The sequence below is a fragment of the Gavia stellata genome, chromosome 18 (genome assembly GCF_030936135.1).
Source record: "Gavia stellata isolate bGavSte3 chromosome 18, bGavSte3.hap2, whole genome shotgun sequence".
NCBI lineage: Eukaryota > Metazoa > Chordata > Aves > Gaviiformes > Gaviidae > Gavia > Gavia stellata.
The window spans coordinates 8,204,934-8,225,719 of record NC_082611.1 but is presented as its reverse complement, the minus strand read 5'-3'; the positions used below and the strand labels follow the sequence as shown (position 1 = coordinate 8,225,719).

General features: G+C 35.4%; 1 protein-coding gene across 3 annotated transcripts in view; it reads left to right on the top strand.

Moving 5' to 3' along the window:
- Positions 1-20,786, top strand: part of TRRAP (transformation/transcription domain associated protein) — a 96,690-nt gene that overhangs the window by 34,387 nt on the left and 41,517 nt on the right. The window contains exons 31-54 of one of the 3 annotated variants that reach the window (XM_059826697.1): positions 806-857; positions 987-1,009; positions 2,122-2,241; positions 2,570-2,689; positions 3,050-3,214; positions 3,614-3,795; positions 4,083-4,281; positions 4,702-4,830; positions 5,467-5,733; positions 6,321-6,527; positions 7,401-7,559; positions 7,644-7,778; positions 7,968-8,078; positions 9,357-9,503; positions 10,751-10,964; positions 11,629-11,754; positions 13,712-13,858; positions 14,919-15,118; positions 15,808-15,929; positions 16,818-17,031; positions 18,084-18,263; positions 18,621-18,767; positions 19,464-19,583; positions 19,886-20,173. In XM_059826697.1, the coding sequence (XP_059682680.1) occupies positions 806-857; positions 987-1,009; positions 2,122-2,241; positions 2,570-2,689; positions 3,050-3,214; positions 3,614-3,795; positions 4,083-4,281; positions 4,702-4,830; positions 5,467-5,733; positions 6,321-6,527; positions 7,401-7,559; positions 7,644-7,778; positions 7,968-8,078; positions 9,357-9,503; positions 10,751-10,964; positions 11,629-11,754; positions 13,712-13,858; positions 14,919-15,118; positions 15,808-15,929; positions 16,818-17,031; positions 18,084-18,263; positions 18,621-18,767; positions 19,464-19,583; positions 19,886-20,173 (3,774 nt within the window). Of the gene's footprint in view, positions 1-805; positions 858-986; positions 1,010-2,119; positions 2,242-2,569; positions 2,690-3,049; positions 3,215-3,613; positions 3,796-4,082; positions 4,282-4,701; positions 4,831-5,466; positions 5,734-6,320; positions 6,528-7,400; positions 7,560-7,643; positions 7,779-7,967; positions 8,079-9,356; positions 9,504-10,750; positions 10,965-11,628; positions 11,755-13,711; positions 13,859-14,918; positions 15,119-15,807; positions 15,930-16,817; positions 17,032-18,083; positions 18,264-18,620; positions 18,768-19,463; positions 19,584-19,885; positions 20,174-20,786 lie in introns of all 3 variants that reach the window. The other 2 variants (XM_059826698.1, XM_059826699.1) reach the window with 2 other exon arrangements.

Here is a 20,786-nt window from a genome sequence, read left to right as displayed (position 1 = left end):
CGGAGTACTGTTACAATAACTTTTTTGACCTAAAGAGTTTTTTTCTTTTTCCAGCAGCACATTATGAAGGTGCTATTTGATGGTGAGGCTGGTGTCACGCAGTTTTCCAGCGTAGTGCATGTAGTGGCTAGTGAGCAAGGCTTCTTAATGAAACAGTCCAAAAGTCTATGGAATGAGTTTTCATATGTAAACGGCTGTTCTAGAAAAACTAAAAACTTCAGACATTTCAGTTAAAAATGCTGCATAATAATTAACTATTGTAAAGATCCACGTTGATGCCAGAATAACTAAGCTCTTCGTTCACCTAAACAATTTTACGACAGTGCTACTGTGTTCCTGAACTGTGACTTGGCTGCTTAGATAAATGAATGAATTATAACGTAATAAGTAGCGATTAAGATCTAATTCATTAGCCCAATGAGCAAAATCTTTGATTTAAGTCCCTTCTTCCTCTCCTCCTTGCCTCCCAAGGAAAGGCATGTTTGGTTTTTTTAGGTCATGTCCAGTAATTAAAAAAACAAGTTTTGAATAGATGGTTGCCGCTGACTTTCCCTCTCATGAACAGTGGCACCATGGTGGAAATTCTGCATTACAGCCTATTAGAAGGACTGTATAGCTTGGAAGTTCAAGTATTGAAAGTGGTTTCATAGTTGATGCTGGACAAATTTGTCATTGAAGATGCTAAAATATTGTTTCCCCAACTTAAATCATCTCTAGTATCTTTTTATTCAGTACAAATATTTGAGAAGCTATGTCTAAACAATGTACAAGTAGAAGAAAGGATGCTTTTCATCCTAATTCTCAGGAGAGCGATTCAGAGCATGGGAGATACTCATTGTCTCCATTCTTTCAGTTTGAGATGAGAAAATAACCCTACTGAAGTCAGTTTCTGACTGCAACCTGAAGAATAGCATTTACTGATTTGTTGATTTATTTGATATTTTTGTGGGCTTTTTCTTTTCATGCTGTGACTTCTGTTTTGGTTCAGCCTGCTGCGGAAGGGGTAGAGGTGAGAAACTCAGTGGAGGCACCAGGAAGTTCTTTGTTGTTGTGGTTTTTTTTGTTTGTTTTTATTCTTTTTCTTTCTTTTAAACTGTGATTTGTAAGTTTTATTGTTGTGTTTTGGGCAGAGTGCATTGTGCCTTTGAGTGCAGTGCTGTGAATTGTCTTCTGTTTGTCTGTGGCAGAGTTGTTTTGATAACATTGCTGTTAAGGATGTTAAGCATGTTTGTACTAGGAAGAGCAGGATTTTTAGTTTCTGTGAAGGCATGAGTGCTTTCAAAAGACTTTATACGTGTTCTCAGTCCTGCACCTCAAACCATGAGAGTAGTCTTGTGGGGGGTCTGTCTAGGCAGATCATGTTAAAGGAGTGGGAACTAACACTTTGTGCTGAAATTCAGTTGAGGAAATGCAATGCACTTGATAATATTCTTTTGTATACTGTGTACTAGAAATTGGGTTTAGAGGGATGATGAGGGTGGATATTTTTTGTTTTTTGTTTTTTCCTTTCCCTTTTCTTACTGAAGAAAATGCCCACTCTGGTTAACTGAAATATAGTCCTCATTTAAATTATACAGTGAAAGAAAGCTACTAAATTATTTTGGACTTCAGAAGAATTTAATATCTAGTGGGAGAAGAGACCTGACTTTTCTTTGAAGTAACCAGCTGTTTGCAAGATAAACTGAACAGTGCTGTGAGAAAGCTGCCTGTCTTTTTCTTCATGTTTAGTCTGGGGTTGTGGGGTGTATATGAGAAATTTTATTTAAAAGGAAGGTCTGGCTTTTTGATGGATGAGCCACTTGGTGTAGTGCAGTGAGCAGTCCGTAACTCCCCCATCGCTATTATTATTACACAGTGTTTAGCTCTTACATGTAAAACACCACTATACTGACAAAGAAAATAAAATTAAACCATGATATTACAAGGGGGGAAGGGCAGACTTCTACAAGAGAATTTTTCTCCATACATCATGGTAAGTAGATGCTGTATATATGTTAACCCTTTGTGTTTGGTTGCTGGCTACGCTAATATAGAGAGGAAAAAAAAAGGTAGGATGTGTGATACTGTTTTTATATATTTAACTGGTAATATTAATTTAATCGTGTTTCTTTTTACCTGTAGGAAATGAAGATTTGTTCAGCAATTATAAATTTATTCCATCTGATCCCAGCTGCCCCTCAGACTTTGGTTAAACCTCTGCTGGAAGTTGTTATGAAAACTGAACGAGCAATGTTAATTGAGGTAAAAGTGGAAGTTAACATTGCTGATATTTTTGCTTTATAGTATTCTTAAACATGAGTATATAATAATTATAATATTTTAAACATGGTGTGGGAACATTTGCTATAATAAACAAACATGCTTTTCAGGCCTGTTAGGAGGTGTTAACATTTGTCTTAGACTCTTAAAAGTGAAGTTTTGAAATTGTTAATAAATCCTCTTCATAGAAGTTCTGAACATTTTGTATCTGCATAAATGTCAAGTCAAATGTATTTTTCTGAGTGCTAGTAAATTAGTAGAAAATACTCTGTACTCTTCATTTTTAATTTAAGCTTTATGAATCTTTCAGGCTGGCAGTCCATTCAGGGAACCACTGATAAAATTTTTGACACGTCATCCATCCCAGACTGTGGAGCTGTTCATGATGGAAGCCACTTTAAATGATCCACAGTGGAGCAGAATGTTTATGGTAAGCTGTGTGGGAAGGGGAGCAGGAAAAAGCCGTCATCTTCACAAATCTGATGCATGAAAAGTTTTTAATCTTTTCCGTCTTTTTTTCCCTGTATGACCTTGTAGTCCATAATCATGGTCTTACGCTGACTGTAGGGCGCCTATTCTCCATTTTGTATTTGTTTGTCCTGAGATGTTGATTTTACACCTTTCCAGATCATGTTAGGATTATTACTGAAGCTGTAGAGGTTATTTTTATATATGTGAAATATAACTTCTGCAACTTTAGTGAGGAACATAAAAGCTACAGGATTATGTAGCCTTTTGGTATGTTTGCTTTTAAAGGTTGTTAGTAAAATTATTTCTTCCCCTTCTTCAGAGTTTCTTAAAACATAAAGATGCCAAACCTCTACGAGATGTACTGGCAGCTAATCCTAACCGATTTATCACTCTGCTGTTACCTGTTGGTACCCAAGCAGCTGTTAGACCTGGTTCTCCAAGCACTACTACAATGCGTCTCGACCTTCAGTTTCAGGCTATCAAGGTATTAATTTATTCTTGTTTGTCTCTGCACTAGGTGATTAAAAACCTCTTTAGCTACAGGCCTGTTACATACAGGCTTTCAATTGTGTGTGTACGTATTACAGCTCATAGAAAAAACACTTGTAAAAATGTAAAGTGTTTGTAGTCAGAGTCTCTCTAGGAAGGGAAAAGATACTCAAATAACTATACTTTTTTTTAATCAAGTAAGATACCAGAGGAAAACATGGCAACAGAAACTTAAAAAAAAAAAAGAAATTCCTTTAAAAATTGATCTAAACTAGTTTTTATTTGACTCTTTAGAGCCCTTAATTGACCTTAGAGAAGTGCTTTTATATTATTGTTTCTACTCACAGATCTGTTACTTGTTGACTATGCATTTGTCTTATTTTGCTTTTGACAGATCATAAGTATTATTGTTAAGAATGATGAATGTTGGTTAGCAAATCAGCATTCCTTGGTGAATCAGCTGAAACGTGTATGGGTGAGTGAAGCTTTTCAGGAGAGACATCGTAAGGAGAATATGGCTGCAACAAATTGGAAAGAACCAAAGCTATTAGCATATTGCTTACTGAACTACTGCAAGTATGTAAAAACATTTATTTCCTATAGCTTGTATACTACTTTTTTTTTTAATTTTGAAAATACTGTAAAGGTATACAGGGGTACTAAAAAGGGTTTGCAGCTATTGAAGAGGAAGTTTAATATATTTCACAATACTGCCATTAGCTCTAAAACCATGCCTGTGGTACTGCCTGCTGTTGGCTCTCTGCTCATTTAAAACCGAGATTAGTTTCTTCACCAAGTCATCAGCATAGTAGTTTGGTTGGGTATTTTTTCACAGCAGCTTTTTCTTTTATGTGTTTTCACAGAAGGAATTATGGTGATATAGAGTTGCTCTTCCAGTTGCTTCGGGCTTTTACGGGTCGATTTCTCTGCAATATGACTTTCTTAAAGGAATACATGGAAGAAGAGATTCCCAAAAACTACAGTATTCCCCAAAAACGGGCTTTGTTCTTCCGGTTTGTAGACTTCAATGATCCAAACTTTGGAGATGAGCTCAAAGCCAAGGTAACTAAAGCAATTAAATCAAAGAAGCCTGGTATTTAGGTTTAATTTTCTTCTTGGAAACTAGGGCAACAGAACCCGCTTACTTAAATGTCAACGAGTTTGATAATTGGCAGAGCCATTTAGGTGAAAATATCATACCTGAAGAAGAGCAGTAATAAACAGAGACAGCAATTCATCTTGCTTTCAATGCTTACTATTTTAGTTTACACTTTCTAAGAATCTTTGCCCTTGGAGTGGGGAAAGAGGGGGGGAAAAAATCTTGTGTGTATCTGTTTCTTAAGGTTTTATTTATAGCTTCCTTTTGTAATGCAGTGTGTGTGTCTAACATGAAGGTTTGCATGTGAAATTACTTGAATGTTGACTGCCATTAGAAGAATCTGATAGTTGAGTATAACTTGTTTTTTTATTTATATTCTGTAGGTGCTACAACATATCCTGAATCCTGCTTTCTTGTACAGTTTTGAAAAGGGAGAAGGTGAACAGCTGTTGGGACCCCCAAACCCAGAAGGAGATAATCCAGAAAGTATCACTAGCGTTTTTATAACAAAGGTAACAATCCTTGCTTACGTTTAAGTTTTTGAAAACTAAACCAAGAAGTTGTTCCTCAAATTTGGCTTTTCAATCCTGATTTGAATTGGTTGTGCTATTTCTAAATGCTATGATCAGTTATATCAAATCGCATCATAACTTTGAACTGTTGTGAGATTCATCAGTAGGATTGGACTACAATTTTCAGTTTATGATGTCTTTGACTTGAAAGTCTGTCTTTGGAATTACAGCCATCTAAGGCCATTTCTAGTCTTTTTCATATGCAAAGCTTACCATGACTGAACATTGGTATCTTTGTAATTCACTTGGGTTTCATTGAACCAGTTAGCAATTATAAAATAGGTGTTGTTGAAGATGAGGGTTGGGTTTTTTAATTTTTTTTGATAGGTTAGCACTTTGGAAGTTCCTAGATGTGCTCATTCATTATTTAAAAGTTCTCACCTCAGGAGGTTGTTTTGTGGGTATTAAACTGAATCAAAAATGTGGTTATAGTTCTTATCTTCTTAAAAAACAGTCAAAAAGCAAAAACTAGGACTTTGCTTTTATAGATAATAAAGTTGGTTGGTGGTGGGTTTTTTGTTTGTTTTGTTATTTCTCACCTTCCTCCTCTCCTCTTTTAATCATCTCTGGGACTAGGTACTTGATCCAGAAAAACAGGCTGATATGCTGGATTCCCTCAGGATATATCTCTTGCAATTTGCCACACTTCTGGTTGAGCATGCTCCACATCACATTCATGACAATAACAAAAACCGGAACAGCAAACTACGACGCCTAATGACGTTTGCTTGGCCTTGCCTCTTGTCCAAGGCATGTGTGGACCCAGCATGCAAATACAGTGGACATCTGCTTTTGGCACACATCATTGCAAAATTTGCCATACATAAGAAGATAGTTTTGCAGGTATTGATTGTGGGCTTGTATTCATACGTTTCAGGGATGTTGATAAGTTCTATAGTGTGCTTTCTTTTATTTTTAAAATGCAGAGTAGAGGGTACACAGTGTTTCTGGATACTTAGTATACAAGTAACAGTTAAATTCATATGCAACAAACAAATACAGACACAGCAAGCCGAAAATTAGTACAAATTTATTTGGGGATAGGAGAGTATAGAAAGAAGTTTGAAGGTGAGTGAAAACGGAGAGGGTAAATGGGACAATGAAAAGTCCTTTTGGTTGAATTAACAAAATTGGTAATGTTTCTTCATTTAAGAGAGACAGACATTTCAGTTGAACCACAATGTGGGGACCAAAGGAAAACTTCCAACTGGACAGTGGAGAGGGAGGAAGAAAAAATGAACTTAGGGGAGACAAAAGCATATGCTGTCTTCTTATGATGAGGAAGTATCGTCATATATTTACCTAATTATGGGCCTTTAGGAAAAAATCATGTTGTTTAGAAAATGTGTGTTGTAGTTTCTCTTTCTTTATAAATGCTTTGTTTTTGTAAATATGTATAATGTTAATGTTGATCAGAAACTGCTGTTTAGGTTTTTCACAGTCTTCTAAAAGCTCATGCAATGGAGGCCCGAGCTATTGTCAGGCAAGCGATGGCTATTCTGACTCCAGCTGTGCCTGCTCGAATGGAGGATGGACATCAGATGCTGACTCACTGGACACGAAAAATCATTGTGGAAGAGGGTCATACGGTTCCCCAACTAGTACATATTTTGCACTTGATAGTACAACATTTCAAGGTACTTGCACCAGTTATTCTGGTAGTCACTGTATCTCACATATCAAGGAGGTAAACTGCAGTTTGATTAGAAAGTAATGTATTCTGATTTATGTGGTTTAGCTTCAAAAGGCATCAGCTGTCTGCAAAGATACTTATGTAAAACTGAAAACAGCTATGAAAGTTAAATAGCAAACCACTTATTAAGCTTTATCATGGTTGAAGTTAGAAGTCAAAATGTTAGGTGAAAGTCTGCAAGATTAATTCATTGCACGTGCATTAGCAGCGCTCTTTAACAGAGCTGTGAAGATTCTTTAAGAGTTGTTTTTTAAAGTGCAGAGCAATATTCTTTTCCATCCTCCCGTAATCCTGATTTGTTTGACTTCAAATATTCTGTGGGGTTACCTAGTTAACTTTTATCTCCAGCTAATGAATGTTGGGAAACATTAAACAAATGGGGGAATGCTGCAGAATGTCAATATAGGAGTGTTTTTGAAAATGCATATTAAAATATGATCCAAAGTGACAGCTAGCTAATATGCATTTAAGTCCCTTTTTAGGAATCTATGCCTCAGTGCATTTTGAAAAAAATACCTGAGTGTGTTCAAATGTGAGTTGCAGCTCTCTAAAAGGATGGGCAAAAAATTGGAATAATTGGTCCTCGAGGAAAATCATGTATCTTCAAAAGAACATCTTCATTTGGGTACATGAAATCAGTAATCACTACTGAAAATTGTAGCCGAAATTTTATTTTCAAAGCACCAGTTACTTTTCTGGATTACAAAATTTGAATGTGGTACAGATTAAGCAAACTTTGGGATTATTTCGACTCTGTAGTTTTTGTGTAGAATTTTATTGGTTAATGGCTAACATGACTGTGAAACCATCTTTTCAGGTTTATTATCCAGTGAGACATCACTTGGTTCAGCATATGGTTAGTGCCATGCAGAGACTGGGCTTCACTCCCAGTGTTACAATAGAGCAAAGAAAATTAGCTGTGGATCTTGCTGAAGTAGTTATTAAATGGGAATTGCAAAGAATTAAAGACCAGCAGGTAAGAAGTCTGAATAAACTGGTAAAGATTGAACTGTTATACAGTTAAATGCTTTTTTTAATGTGCACACTGCTGGTATTTCAGCCAGATTCAGATATGGATTCAAGTGCAAGTGGAGAAGGAGCAAGTTCTGCCTCATCTGCTGTTAAAAGAGGATTGTCTGTTGATTCTGGCCAAGAAGTAAAACGATTCAGGACAGCTACAGGAGCAATAAGTGCTGTAAGAAAAATTCAGATTTTGTTCAGAGGCTCTGAAATTATAACCCGCAATTTAGTTTACTTGTTTTTTCCATAACTCAAAACTCCCTGAATTGAAGGGTATACTTCTAGAAAATATTTAAAATTTGTTCTGCTTGTTGTTACCCTTCTTCAACGTTGCTTATGGTTTTTGTGTTTTGTATATATGCAGGTATTTGGACGTAGCCAGTCCTTGCCAGGAGCTGATGCACTTCTTTCCAAGCCCATTGACAAGCAGCATACAGATACAGTTGTGAATTTCTTGATTAGAATTGCTTGCCAGGTAGTATGTTTATTCGGATATGCAAATACCAATGAGGCATTAGTAGCCAAAACCATAAACCCCTCTTTTTATAAGAGTCCTTTTATGCTTGGATTATTCTAGTGCTTATATACTTTCTTTTGCTGAAAGGTTAGAAACTTTAATTTGAAGTTGTACAAAAAGTAAAATGTTTTTATTCTAAGGAGGAAAGAAACTGAATTTGATAACCAGTTTCTGCATGTTTTTCATTTCACAAATGATGGATATTGTATATGAGAGGTATGCTTTAGCTTCTTCTTGTTGGCATTGCATGTTTATAGCTTGATGCAGGGAGCATATATTTTGAAATTAAAACGTTGAATGTGAACGGTTGCAATCCAAATTCTGAAATTGAAAGAGTCTCCAATTTACTGTGCTGTTGACCACTTCTAGCATTTTGTTTGTTCTTTACTTTCTCTTTTCAAGCAAGTACTATATCAGGAGTGACATGATTGAAATAAATGTGACTAGCAGAATTTGGCTGGAGCCAGGCAAAGACTTCAGAAAGTTCCCATAAGTGTTTTCTTTTAATTCATTTATATATTTGCCCGATGCTGCAAAGTATGCTTGTTCTGTTGCCTAGATTTAATGGCAAGAATATTTTACCCAAAACCTGAAGAATATTTAGAGAGTTTAATAGGGAAGACTATGTCAATTACGTATCTAAGGATAATGATTGTAATTGTATTTTCAAGATCAAATACATGAATTACGTTTTTTCATGCAGCATGTAGAACTAAAGCTTTTCACGAAATTTTGTTAAGAATTAACTTTTCTAGATTGGGGAAAATTAGCTAGGTGTAGCTCAAAGCTGACAAATTTTATGGCTTCTGCAGCAGACTCAGCTGGTAAGTAATGTAGGACTATATACACCACAGTCCATTGCATAGAATAGACACGCTCTTGTATAAAGATGAATTGAGTAAAAGGTGATGTATGTTTATGGTACCTTGCAAACAGAAAAGATTAACTATCTTGAGCATGCTCAGAGTTGTAGTAATAACGCGTGGATTAAACTTCTTTTCATATACCTTTGATGGGTGATTTGGGGTAATTAGCTAGCAGTTCAGACACCAGTTCTGAAGTTTACTATTAGTTGACAGCTTTTTATGCAGTGAAATACTCTGTGACTATGCTGATAAAACTACTTGAGCTCATCCATTTCAGAAATAAGAAATTATATGCTTACTTGGAATGCATAATAATTTAGTGAGTTGGTTACAAAAGGGTGTCATTTTGTTAACTCTGATTAATTGCTAGGTAAATGACAACTCAAACACTGCTGGATCTCCTGGGGAGTTGCTGTCTCGCCGCTGTGTCAACCTTCTGAAAACAGCTTTACGACCAGATATGTGGCCAAAATCAGAACTGAAGTTGCAGTGGTTTGATAAGCTGCTAATGACTGTGGTGGGTAACGTTCTAATCCTGTAGGTCTTCAGGTTTCACTAGCACATATTTGGTTGAATACTAAAGATAATCTGGATACTGATTTTACAGTCTTAATATTTTCGTCTTTCTAGTGGAATACATATATTGTTAAAGCACGTGAATTGCATCAGTGGTTATAATTTGTATAGCTGCAGTACTTACAAATATTAAAATAGACTTAGGAGCAGGTGGAGTAACTTCCTGTATTACTTTGATTTTGAAGTAGGTTGTAGTTTGCTTGTTTGGATGGCCTAGTGGTTGTGGGTTTTTTGTTGTTTTGGTCTTTTTTTTTGTTAGTAGGAAGTTTTACAAATTTATTTTATTGGTTCCTAGTTTTCTGACTACGTTATGGGGTAAAACGGAGTTTGCTGAAAGGCTAGCTTCCTGTATTTGATGATACAGCATATTTTGTTTATCAGCTGTATGCTTTTTGCCATATACTAAGTTTTTCTACACCTGTTGTATTTGTATCGTACTATTTAATAGGCTAGCAAGTCTTACTGTGTTAAATTTTTAGGAGCTCTCTTGATGTCACTTTTCTGTTCCTTTTGAATAAAGTAGTAATATATTCTACCTTTGGAAACTTTAAAATGTCTAAGATTACACGATAGGATATAGGCCCTTTGGAACAGGAATTTTGTATCTTAATTTTGTGCTACGTGGCATCAGTTATTCAGGAGGTTCAGAAAAAAGAATAAAGCTGCTGCAGCGAACAGACTAATTTACTATCTTAATGATAATTTTGTAGGTTTACAAAGATACGTCTATGAATATTTTATTTTCATTATTTTTTTTTTCTTTAGTTCCAAATATCCCCTTTTCTAACCTTTAAGCTCTAACTTAGCGTAGAATATGCCATTTTAACTCGTCACTGAAGGCCTGTCTCTGAAGGATATTGAAAAAAAGATAAAACATCGTCCTCTGTTGAAAGCATTTCTAACCAGCAAGGTTGTGGGCAACTTTCAAAACCGAGGACTACAAAAAAACATCAGAAGGAACATACTGTAAATGCCTAAGTAACATTTTTATGGTTAGAGATTTTATAGTGCCTTGTATTTAAAGTTTTGTATTGCATGACTTATCCAAAAGATTGACATGAAACATAGCTAGTGTAGAAACTTCAACTTTATTACAGATTTTCAACAGATTTGATCTAGACTTACTAATCTGTGTAATACTTGTGTGATTTCCCCCACTCACTCCATTTTTGTATGTGTTCTCTTTAGGAACAACCCAATCAGGCCAACTTTGCCAACATTTGCACTGGCTTAGAAGTCTTAAGTTTCCTGTTAACTGTACTGCAGCCCCCTGCTATCCTTAGCAGCTTCAAACCCCTGCAACGAGGTGTAGCAGCTTGTATGACTTGTGGAAACACCAAGGTTTTGAGAGCAGTCCACAGTTTGCTTTCTCGTTTGATGGGTATTTTCCCTACAGAACCAAGTATGTGGTATTTTCGAAGTGATTAAGGGCAGGGTGAATACACTCTTTGGAATGTGCTAATATTCTGTTTTATGATTCCTGCATTTAATGGTCCATTTTAGCTTGCACTTTCAACCTCTGTTTAAAAAAGGAAAAGCTGAAATAAGTAATCATGTGGAATACATCATTATCCATTGACATAAAAGCTTAATAACCTGTGGCTGTCATAACTTTAGTTCAAGAAATGCATGCTATAAATTAAATGTATTTTTGCAATTATAATTTTTCAGCTTCAGAAGTGCATTTTTTTAGTTGTTAAGCTTTGCTGTTTTGCTAAAACAAGGATGGGAGAGAGAGTGTAAAAAAGAAAGACAATAGGTAACATGCTGTGTCTTAATATTTCCAATTTAGATAATCTTTTCGTAAAAAAAATAAAAATCAGTAATCTAAGACTTCTCATCAAAATGAGTTAGTTAGTAGTAGCGGTACACTATTATAGAAGACACATTGGTTGTATAATAAAGAGGTTTATATAAATGAGGGATCTGCTTGTGTTACCTTGGTTTATTAGCAAGATAAAGTTCCGATGATGGTGTGGATGACTGTATGTTCACAGTGTAATTGTTCCTTGCCTGTTCTGTGGCTAATATTACCAAAAGTAAACACAACTCTCTAAACTGTTCAGGTACCTCAAGTGTAGCTTCGAAGTATGAAGAACTGGAGTGCCTTTATGCAGCAGTTGGAAAGGTTATTTATGAAGGACTTACTAATTATGAAAAAGCCACTAATGCTAACCCCTCTCAGCTCTTCGGTAAGTTTCCCACATATCTAGTAGATGTATGTAGAGTGCCCGTTGATGAGTATGATCTTTGTCACAAGCTTTTATTTTCCGTAAGGAAATTGAAATCTGGTATCATGCAGAGGAAGCTGTGGGAAGCATTTGGAGCTAGCTTGAGAGATGAGCTTGGGATGTCTGTCATCTGTGAAGAAAGGGACCAGGGGGTTCATTGTGTTCTGTCTTCTCCTGGTAGCTGACTTGGGAGCAATTATTGGAAGCAGGGAGCTGCAGCTCTGCTAGATGGAAGTCTTCTGTATTCAAAGTGCATAGGAAGAAGATGCAGCATTCAGATTAAGCAAAATATAAAGTAAAAGTTACTGGAAACTTGTTACATGGAAAAACCAAAATCCTGTGGGTACTACTCTGAGATACAATAGAATATTTCAAGGAATCTGTGTAAACATTCTTACATGTTATTGCCTTATACTTTCCTTTTCAGCTGTTTTTAAAGCCTCATTTATCAGCTGATTTAAATAGTGTAGAAAGATTTATTTATTTATAGCTCTTGAATTCTCACTACATAAGAAATTACAAAAATACTATTTTTTTTCTTGAGTGAGCAAATCTGAATTTTTAGCATACACCATTCTGAAGAGCTGAAATGTTCTTCTTTTCTTGTTATTTGTACTTATTTAACTGGTAGAGAACTCAGCTACATAATAGAATGACAAAGATATATTGGAATAATAGAGTTTGGCCCAGAACTGGCTGTGTTGGTAATACAGACCTGAAATTGCACAATTTTGGAAAACTTGTGTATTTAAATGGCAAATGTTCTTCATTATTCCACTCTGTGATCTGGGTAGATAGTTGTAATTTCGCTTTGGGAATTGCCTATTTGTCAGATGTCAGGGTGTGCTTTACAACAAACTAACCAAGAAAGATGTTTCTTACACTGTGTCCACAGCTCGCTTAAAAGCAGCACTACAATCTAATCCTCAGGTGGTGCATATCTTATTAATTCTGTGTTTAAGAGGCTGAACTTTGTGTGCCAAATTTTCTGCACGTCTGAGCAGGAAAAGAAAGAAAAACTTTTGAAGCAGCCATTCAATGAAAGAAGCATGCTTCTATAAATATTGTTGTAGGCTTTTCTTGAATTATGAAGTTGCAATAAGGAAAGGGATAGCTGTAGATTTTTTAGAGGGTATGGTTTGACAGGATGTATGTACTTTTTTTTTTTTAGAGTTAAGTATTTTAAAGCATAAGTATTGCTAAAACTGTTTGGTTTGCATGTATATGGATAAGCTTATATTAGGATAGGCATTGTTAACAACTGTGTAATTTGAAGGAGCTGTGATCTAGTAGGCATTGTGCATTCTTAAACTGTGCTGAAATTAGCTGTTTCAATAGCGTCAACTTTTTTGATCTACAGTAACTGATTTATGAAACTTGATTAAAAGTTTCTAGATCAGAAAATCAAGATTGTATAATTTCTTTGAATTTTTTTTTTAAATTACTAAACCCAGGCCTATTCATGTAAGAGTTTTGCTACTTCTTTGCTACTAAACAAATGTGCAACATTAGTAGTTTCGTGTTGCCTGGTTAACTGTATTATTTTTTTTTTTAAGGCCTTGGAGAAGTAACTGCTCTCAATCTCTCTCTTTCTGTCTTCCCTTTCTCCCCCTTGCTCTCCATCACACACTTACATACGGAACTTTCAAACATTTTGATTAATGCAAAAATAGCTTTTTAGTCTTGGACTAAAGACTAAAGTTGAGACTGAAATTTTCCTTCAAATCTATCCAAATTCTAGTGTTTGTAACTTGGGTAGTCCCATGCTGCTTTTATGGCAGGACAAAATACAGCTAGAAAGTTTTCCTGTGTTCTTTGTTCTTTCATAGAATGAGAACATCCACGTTGAAAACCTATATCTTACTCAGGTCACGCTCAATAAAAGTTTTACTTCCTTAAGTATTTTTTTTATCTATAGGCACTTTAATGATTCTGAAGTCTGCGTGCAGTAACAATCCCAGCTATATTGACAGATTGATTTCAGTTTTTATGCGATCTCTGCAGAAGATGGTCAGGGAACACTTAAACCCACAGGCTACAGCTGGAACAGCAGAAGCAAATACAGGTATTACTTAATATAGTCTAAGGATTTTAATGATTAGAAGTCTTGTATTAAAATCTCTTCATCCTAAAGGGATTCAAATGATTTTGTAGAGTTTTGTGTGCATTATTACATGTTGAAAAAAACTTCTGCATTAGTGAGAAATATTACTGAAGTATTCAAGGATAAAAATACACTGAGTTCCTGTTACCTGCTTAATATGTAAATTTCAGTATTAGCCCAAACATTTCAGTGAATGGTTAGTGAATATTTGTTGAGCTACAGCATATATAGAAATACTGAAATTCTTCAAGAGTTTATAGTGTCGAGGGGAGAGGGGCTGAATTTTTAATTTTTTTTGATTCTCCCATGCTTTTTTTTTTATGCCTCCCTATTTGATAATACTGGAACGACTGTTTGTGAAATTAACTTATTGGAGCTGATGCTTTTGTTTTTATCTTAAAATAGCATCTATTTCAGTGTGTACAATTCTGTCTGTCATCAAATGAATCACTGAAAAAAATCAGATGTTCTTGTAGAAGAAAATTTAGTGCTAGTAAAGAGCACTGTCATTTATTAATGAATAAGCTACTGAAGAAAATACTTCGAAAGAATTGCTGTTGCTAGATTCCCAGCCCATATTTTAATTAGGTAAATGAAAACTTTGCAAATTTTATTAACACTGAGAAACAATTGGAAAATTATTAAACTTGACAGATAAGCAAGTCAGGAAATTAACAGAAAAGAATAGGTGTGCTGCATCATATAGTATTTCTTTCACAAGTTTAATTGTAGTTTTTCAGTACTGGGGTTCTGTAATACCTTTTACCAAAGATTTACTGAAATGAAACCACACAGGCTTGCCTTTAGGATGCTTTTTTTTTTTTTTTGGAAGGAGTCTGCCTCAGTTGTTTAGGAATGGAAAGTAATAATTCTGAAAACATTATTTCTAGGCATATTTTTCCAGGTAACAGATACTGTTGTTGCTATTTTTAAAATTACAGTAGCTTATCTTGAAAATTTATTTACTTGGCGTTTTATGGGTGTATACACAATTCTAATCCTTTTTTTGCATTTGTAGCAGGTACAAGTGAACTGGTAATGCTAAGCCTGGATCTTGTGAAAACTCGCCTGGCTGTGATGAGCATGGAAATGAGGAAAAATTTTATACAAGCTATTCTAACATCTCTCATTGAAAAATCTACTGATGCCAAAATTCTTCGTGCAGTGGTAAAAATAGTGGAAGAGTGGGTGAAAAACAATTCCCCAATGGCAGCTAATCAGGTAAATTGGGAAGATAAAATCATTATTGCTCTCAAATACTAAATAACTATAAGCCACTGTTAAAATTAATCAGTTTTTGACAGTGAGGTTTGTAAGGATCTGTTATATATGTTTAGATGCCCTTGATGAGGTTTGGAATACTTTGCATCTCCTGTTAAAGTAGCTGGAGTTAAAGATGCTTAGCATTTTATAGACATTTTATATTAGGTGTTTGATCTCAAATGCTATTTTGCCGAGAACTTGTTTTAAAGTAAAAGTTTTAAAATATGTTTCACATTAACTTGGATAGAGAGATTCTTCAGGAGGAGGATGACTAATGATGGTTTAAATTGTGTTATTCCTGTAACATGTTCTGTCCTCCTCAATTTGCCGTATTTTCTGGTAGAGTACTTGACAGTCGAGTGCTGTATAAAAGGACCTACACTTTTTAAAATATACGTTACATTTTTTCTAATCATTAAACAACTTAAACCTGTTTTTAGTCATGATTTAAAAACTCTCTAGCATACATTAGAAGGATAAATGCTTGAGTTATTTTTCTTTTTAAGAACTATGACCTTCTACCAAGCTATTTTTCAGTACTTCAGAAGAGTGATATAAAGGATGGCTGAGGTGTACTTTGAATGTGCAAGTTCTCTGCATGTTTTAAGATGAATTGACAAAATTAATCATGTCTTCTTTTAACACAGACACCTACTCTCCGGGAGAAGTCCATTTTATTAGTGAAAATGATGACTTACATTGAAAAGCGTTTTCCAGAAGACCTTGAATTAAATGCCCAGTTCTTAGACCTTGTTAACTATGTCTATAGGTAATTATAGCAATTAATCATTTATTGCAGCGTATTGGTTCATAATTTGTACCATATATGACCTTTATAACATGCCATCAATCTTTTTAGGTCTGAATTAAGTGATTTCCCCCCCCCCCCCCCCCCCCCCCAAATGCATAATCAATTCATTTCATGGAGACCACAATACATATTTATGGAAGACAATTTGAAAATAGAAGTTCCTTAGAAAGGATTTTCTTTTTGGCTCTGCTAAAATATCCCCACTGCCCCAACCTCTTCCTTTCCCAAGATACCAGGGAATCCTCGTAGCTAGTTGTATTCTAAACACTGTAGTGACAGCTGAAATCTTCTGTCTTTTCACATCTGTAGGGTATAAAGATTTCCAATTTAAAAAAAAAAAAAGTATTGTAAATTATACTTTCAGGAGAGTTACTTTGCTAGCTAAACTGGCAGGTTTTGTAACATGATGAAATAATTAAAATAGTTACCTTTTCAAAAAATGCCAGAAATTTAATTTTGTGCTGATGAATCACTTCATTTTTGAGTTACTGTTTGCTGCTATTCTGTCTTCTGGTTACCTATGCAAAGTCCTGGTGTGGACATGGTGGTCAGAAGTTTTTATCAACGAATATCATTTGGCATTTCAAACAAGATACAGATGTGGATGAAATTGTTTCACAATTACGATAAGATTTTTATCCTGAAAGAGTTTTTTATGATAGTTCTGGGGCAGTTTTCTAACAAGCAGCAATATTTTCTTTGCTGTTTCCCTCAAAATGCTGCACCTGGATGCACTATGTGCCCTTCTACAGAATGTCGCCTTTTTTGATTTTTAGTATTTTATATACAGAACCTAGAAGGCTTATCTTTCTAATGTCTCTGTCATTTCATCTTTATTCGTTTTAGGGATGAGAATCTTTCTGGTAGCGAACTTACTGCTAAACTTGAGCCAGCGTTTCTTTCGGGTTTGCGTTGTGCCCAGCCGCTCATACGAGCTAAGTTTTTTGAGGTGTTTGACAATTCTATGAAACGTCGTGTTTATGAGCGCCTACTTTATGTGACCTGTTCTCAAAACTGGGAAGCAATGGGAAATCATTTTTGGATAAAACAGTGCATCGAGGTAGGGAAATTATTTGTATCAGAAATACAATTCTAATTCAAGAAGTATGTTTTATTCCCCATTTTTCTTGGCTGTGTGTAAAAGCATTATGCAGTGTGTGTCTTGTATGTATTATTTGTATCTAAGCTAAAAATACCAAGTATGTTGCCTCAGATACTTCCAATGGTACTTAAAAATAAATACAGTGTCTAAACCACGAGATGCTGATGCTTGGAAAGTGGCTTTAATATCAACCTTTAAAATCTATTTTCTCTGCGAAAAGCTTAATGACCAGATTAATACTTATTAAGAAAATCCATATCTTATAAATGATGGTGATTATAAAAAAATACAAGAATTGTTACAACAGATGATTTCAAGAAAACCGTTAAGGCTAGAGTGTCTGCTCTGGTGGTATGGCAACTGTTAGGCCAGGATTGCATTGAAACAAAATTGCTTTTTTGGTTAGTTTATTTAAAGCAAGATGGGACCAAAGGTCTCCTTTTTCTTTTTTTTTCTTTTTTTTTCTTTTTTCTCTTTTTTCTCTTTTTTTTTTTTTAAGAAAAAACCACAACAAAACAATTGGCATGTTAAAACATGAGTTTAAAGTGACTATGAGGATAACTTTATACTCTTAAAAGTATTAGAACTCCTTCCAGAGAGGTAAAAAACACCATTGTGTTTTTTTTCCCCCCCATCCTTTTTGGGAGGACTTTCATTGTAATAGGGAAGAGTCTGTATGCATTAGCTGATTGAGGACACTAAATATACGTGTGAAAAAGTACAAAATACAGAATTTAGGCATAGAAGATTCCTATTTTTTCAGCATTTTCAGGAGAGGTTTGAAAAACAATCTTGGAAGTATACTCATGAACTTCAAAATGGTGACAAAATGCGATCAGATTAAGATGAAAATGTGTTAGTGTGTTTATTGAATAAAGGTGATAAATAGGCCTTAAATGTATTATTGCAACTTTTATCTTGTTGATAAATATTAAACTATAGTGACGTTTTCCTTGAAATACTACAGTAAATGTATATTTAGAAGCTCTTCTTGCTTTTTGATATCTTAGCTCCTGTTGGCAGTGTGTGAGAGAAATACTACAATTGGGACAAGCTGTCAGGGTGCTATGCTGCCCTCTATCACCAACGTTATCAACCTTGCTGACAGTCATGATAGAGCGGCATTCGCTATGGTAACCCACGTCAAACAAGAGCCTCGTGAAAGGGAAAACAGTGAATCCAAAGAAGAGGTAACTTACAGAAAATGCTGTAGAAAAAGAAATCTTTTTGATGGAATATAGCTCTTCCTACTTTCTCATAAAATAAGTTTGGAGAATATGTCTTGAAGATGATGTGCACAGATTGTTCAGTATATCTTGTGTTTAATACATTGTAGTTTAACCATGCATGGGTTTCTCAGAACTTGAATTCATTCATTTAGCCTTTTCTTTACTATAGCAATTCTATATCTGAACCCGAAGAACTAGCAGAAATAAACAGTGAGACCTGAAAGAAGTTGGTTGGAAGGGTATTTTGTATTTGTTTGGAAAAAAAGCAAAAGTACTTAGAAAATATCTGCATGCTTTGAGTTGTTTACTTCTGTATAGGATGTTGAAATAGACATTGAATTGGCTCCGGGAGATCAGACCAGTACACCTAAAACTAAGGAACTTTCTGAGAAGGACATTGGCAATCAGCTGCACATGTTGACCAACCGGCATGACAAATTTCTTGACTCTCTTCGAGAAGTGAAGGTTGGTACAGGTTGTTGGTTTCCTGACAAATCATTTTAATACAGAAATCTTCAAGCTGGCGTGATGCGCTTTTTTTCTTTTTTTAATCTCATACTTCTGATTTTTTAGCTGATGTTTTTTTCTGTAGACATCTCTCATAATCTGATGTAATTGCTTACTTGCATAGGGTAAAAAATTCTTAAGCCTTCACTGAATTGTTAGTTGTTACTGTATCCCTTTCCTACAAAGTTAGATTTCGTCCTCCTCCACTTGTACGTGTATTTTAACTGTTCAGTTAAGAAAATAGCGGTGGCAAAGACAGGGTATAGGATCAAAAAAGTGTATTGGCATCTTACGTTTGAGTAATTTCTAAGAAGATAATTTTAGCTGAAAGCTATGTTGAAATAATTTTTGCAGCAGTAACAGCTCTATCCAATTAACTTGATCATTCCTATTACCAAAGTAATCAACTTCTTTCCTTTTTCCTTCTTTTTTTTTTTAACGGTTATAGTAATGGATCAGAGTCTCAATCAACATGAAAATAGGATTAAGTTCTTGTTACAGCAGTCTGTATTGCTAAAGGAAACATTTTTGATATGTTGGTTGGAAAAGGCATTTGCATTACTGCTTAAACAACTGTATAATTGTGAACTGTTTTTCCATAGTATTAATTGTATTTTTCCCATTTATTATACATCTCTTTCTTTTTGTTTCTAGACTGGAGCGTTGCTGAGTGCCTTTGTTCAGTTATGTCATATTTCTACACCATTAGCAGAGAAAACTTGGATACAGCTTTTTTCACGACTTTGGAAAATCTTGTCTGACAGACAACAACATGTGAGAATCTCTCTCTCCTCACTTACAGATTCCTCTTTGTAAATGACTGGTGTTTCAGGAAAAAGTATTTGTGTGATAAGTGACTTGTTCACTTGCTTTGAGAAGTTTGCCATTCTTTGTGACTTGTAAGTGCTGTATATGTCTAGCAGTACATCTTTTGAAATAAATAGAGCCCTTCAATTTACAAAGAGAAATACACTTATCAAATGATTGTTCCCTGTATTAACAAGATCTTTAATCTATATTCTCTAATTGAAGAATCTGAATGAATAGATAACTATTCTTCATATTTTTTCTTCTAGGCTCTAGCAGGTGAAATAAGCCCTTTCTTGTGCAGTGGTAGCCATCAAGTACAGCGAGATTGCCAGCCGAGTGCACTGAATTGCTTTGTGGAAGCAATGTCACAGTGTGTTCCTCCCATTCCCATCAGACCTTGTGTCCTGAAATACTTGGGTAAAACTCACAATCTCTGGTTTCGTTCTACACTGATGCTGGAACATCAAGCCTTTGAAAAAGGACTCAGTCTACAAATAAAGCCTAAACAGACAACAGAATTTTATGAGCAGGAGAGCATAACTCCTCCTCAACAGGTAGTTATATTAATTGAGATACCTTATGAAATGTGAAGAGAAAAACACAGTGACAGTGTAGTACAATAGTATCATAGAATCATTTAGGTTGGAAAAGACCCTTAAGATCATTGAGTGCAACCATAAACCTAACACTGCCAAGTCCACCACTAAACCATATCCCCAAGTGCCACATCTACACGTCTTTCAAATACCTCCAGGGATGATGACTTCACCACTTCCCTGGGCAGCCTGTTCCAATGCTTGATAACCCTTTTGGTGAAGAAATTTTTCCTAATACCCGGTCTAAACTTCCCCTGGTGCAACTTGAGGCCGTTTCCTCTCCTCCTATCACTTCTCTCCTCAGAAGAGAGACCAACACCCACCTCTCTGCAATCCCCTTTCAAGTAATTGTAGAGAGTGATGAGGTCTCCTCTCAGCCTCCTCTTCTGCAGACTAAACAACCCCAGTTCCCTCAGCCACTCCTCATAAGGCTTGTGCTCCAGACCCCTCACCAGTTTCGTTGCCCTTCTTCGGATGTCTTTCTTGTAGTGAGGGGCCCAAAACTGAACACAGTATTCGAGGTGCGGCCTCTCCAGTGCCAAGTACAAAGGGACAATCACTTCTAAATCTT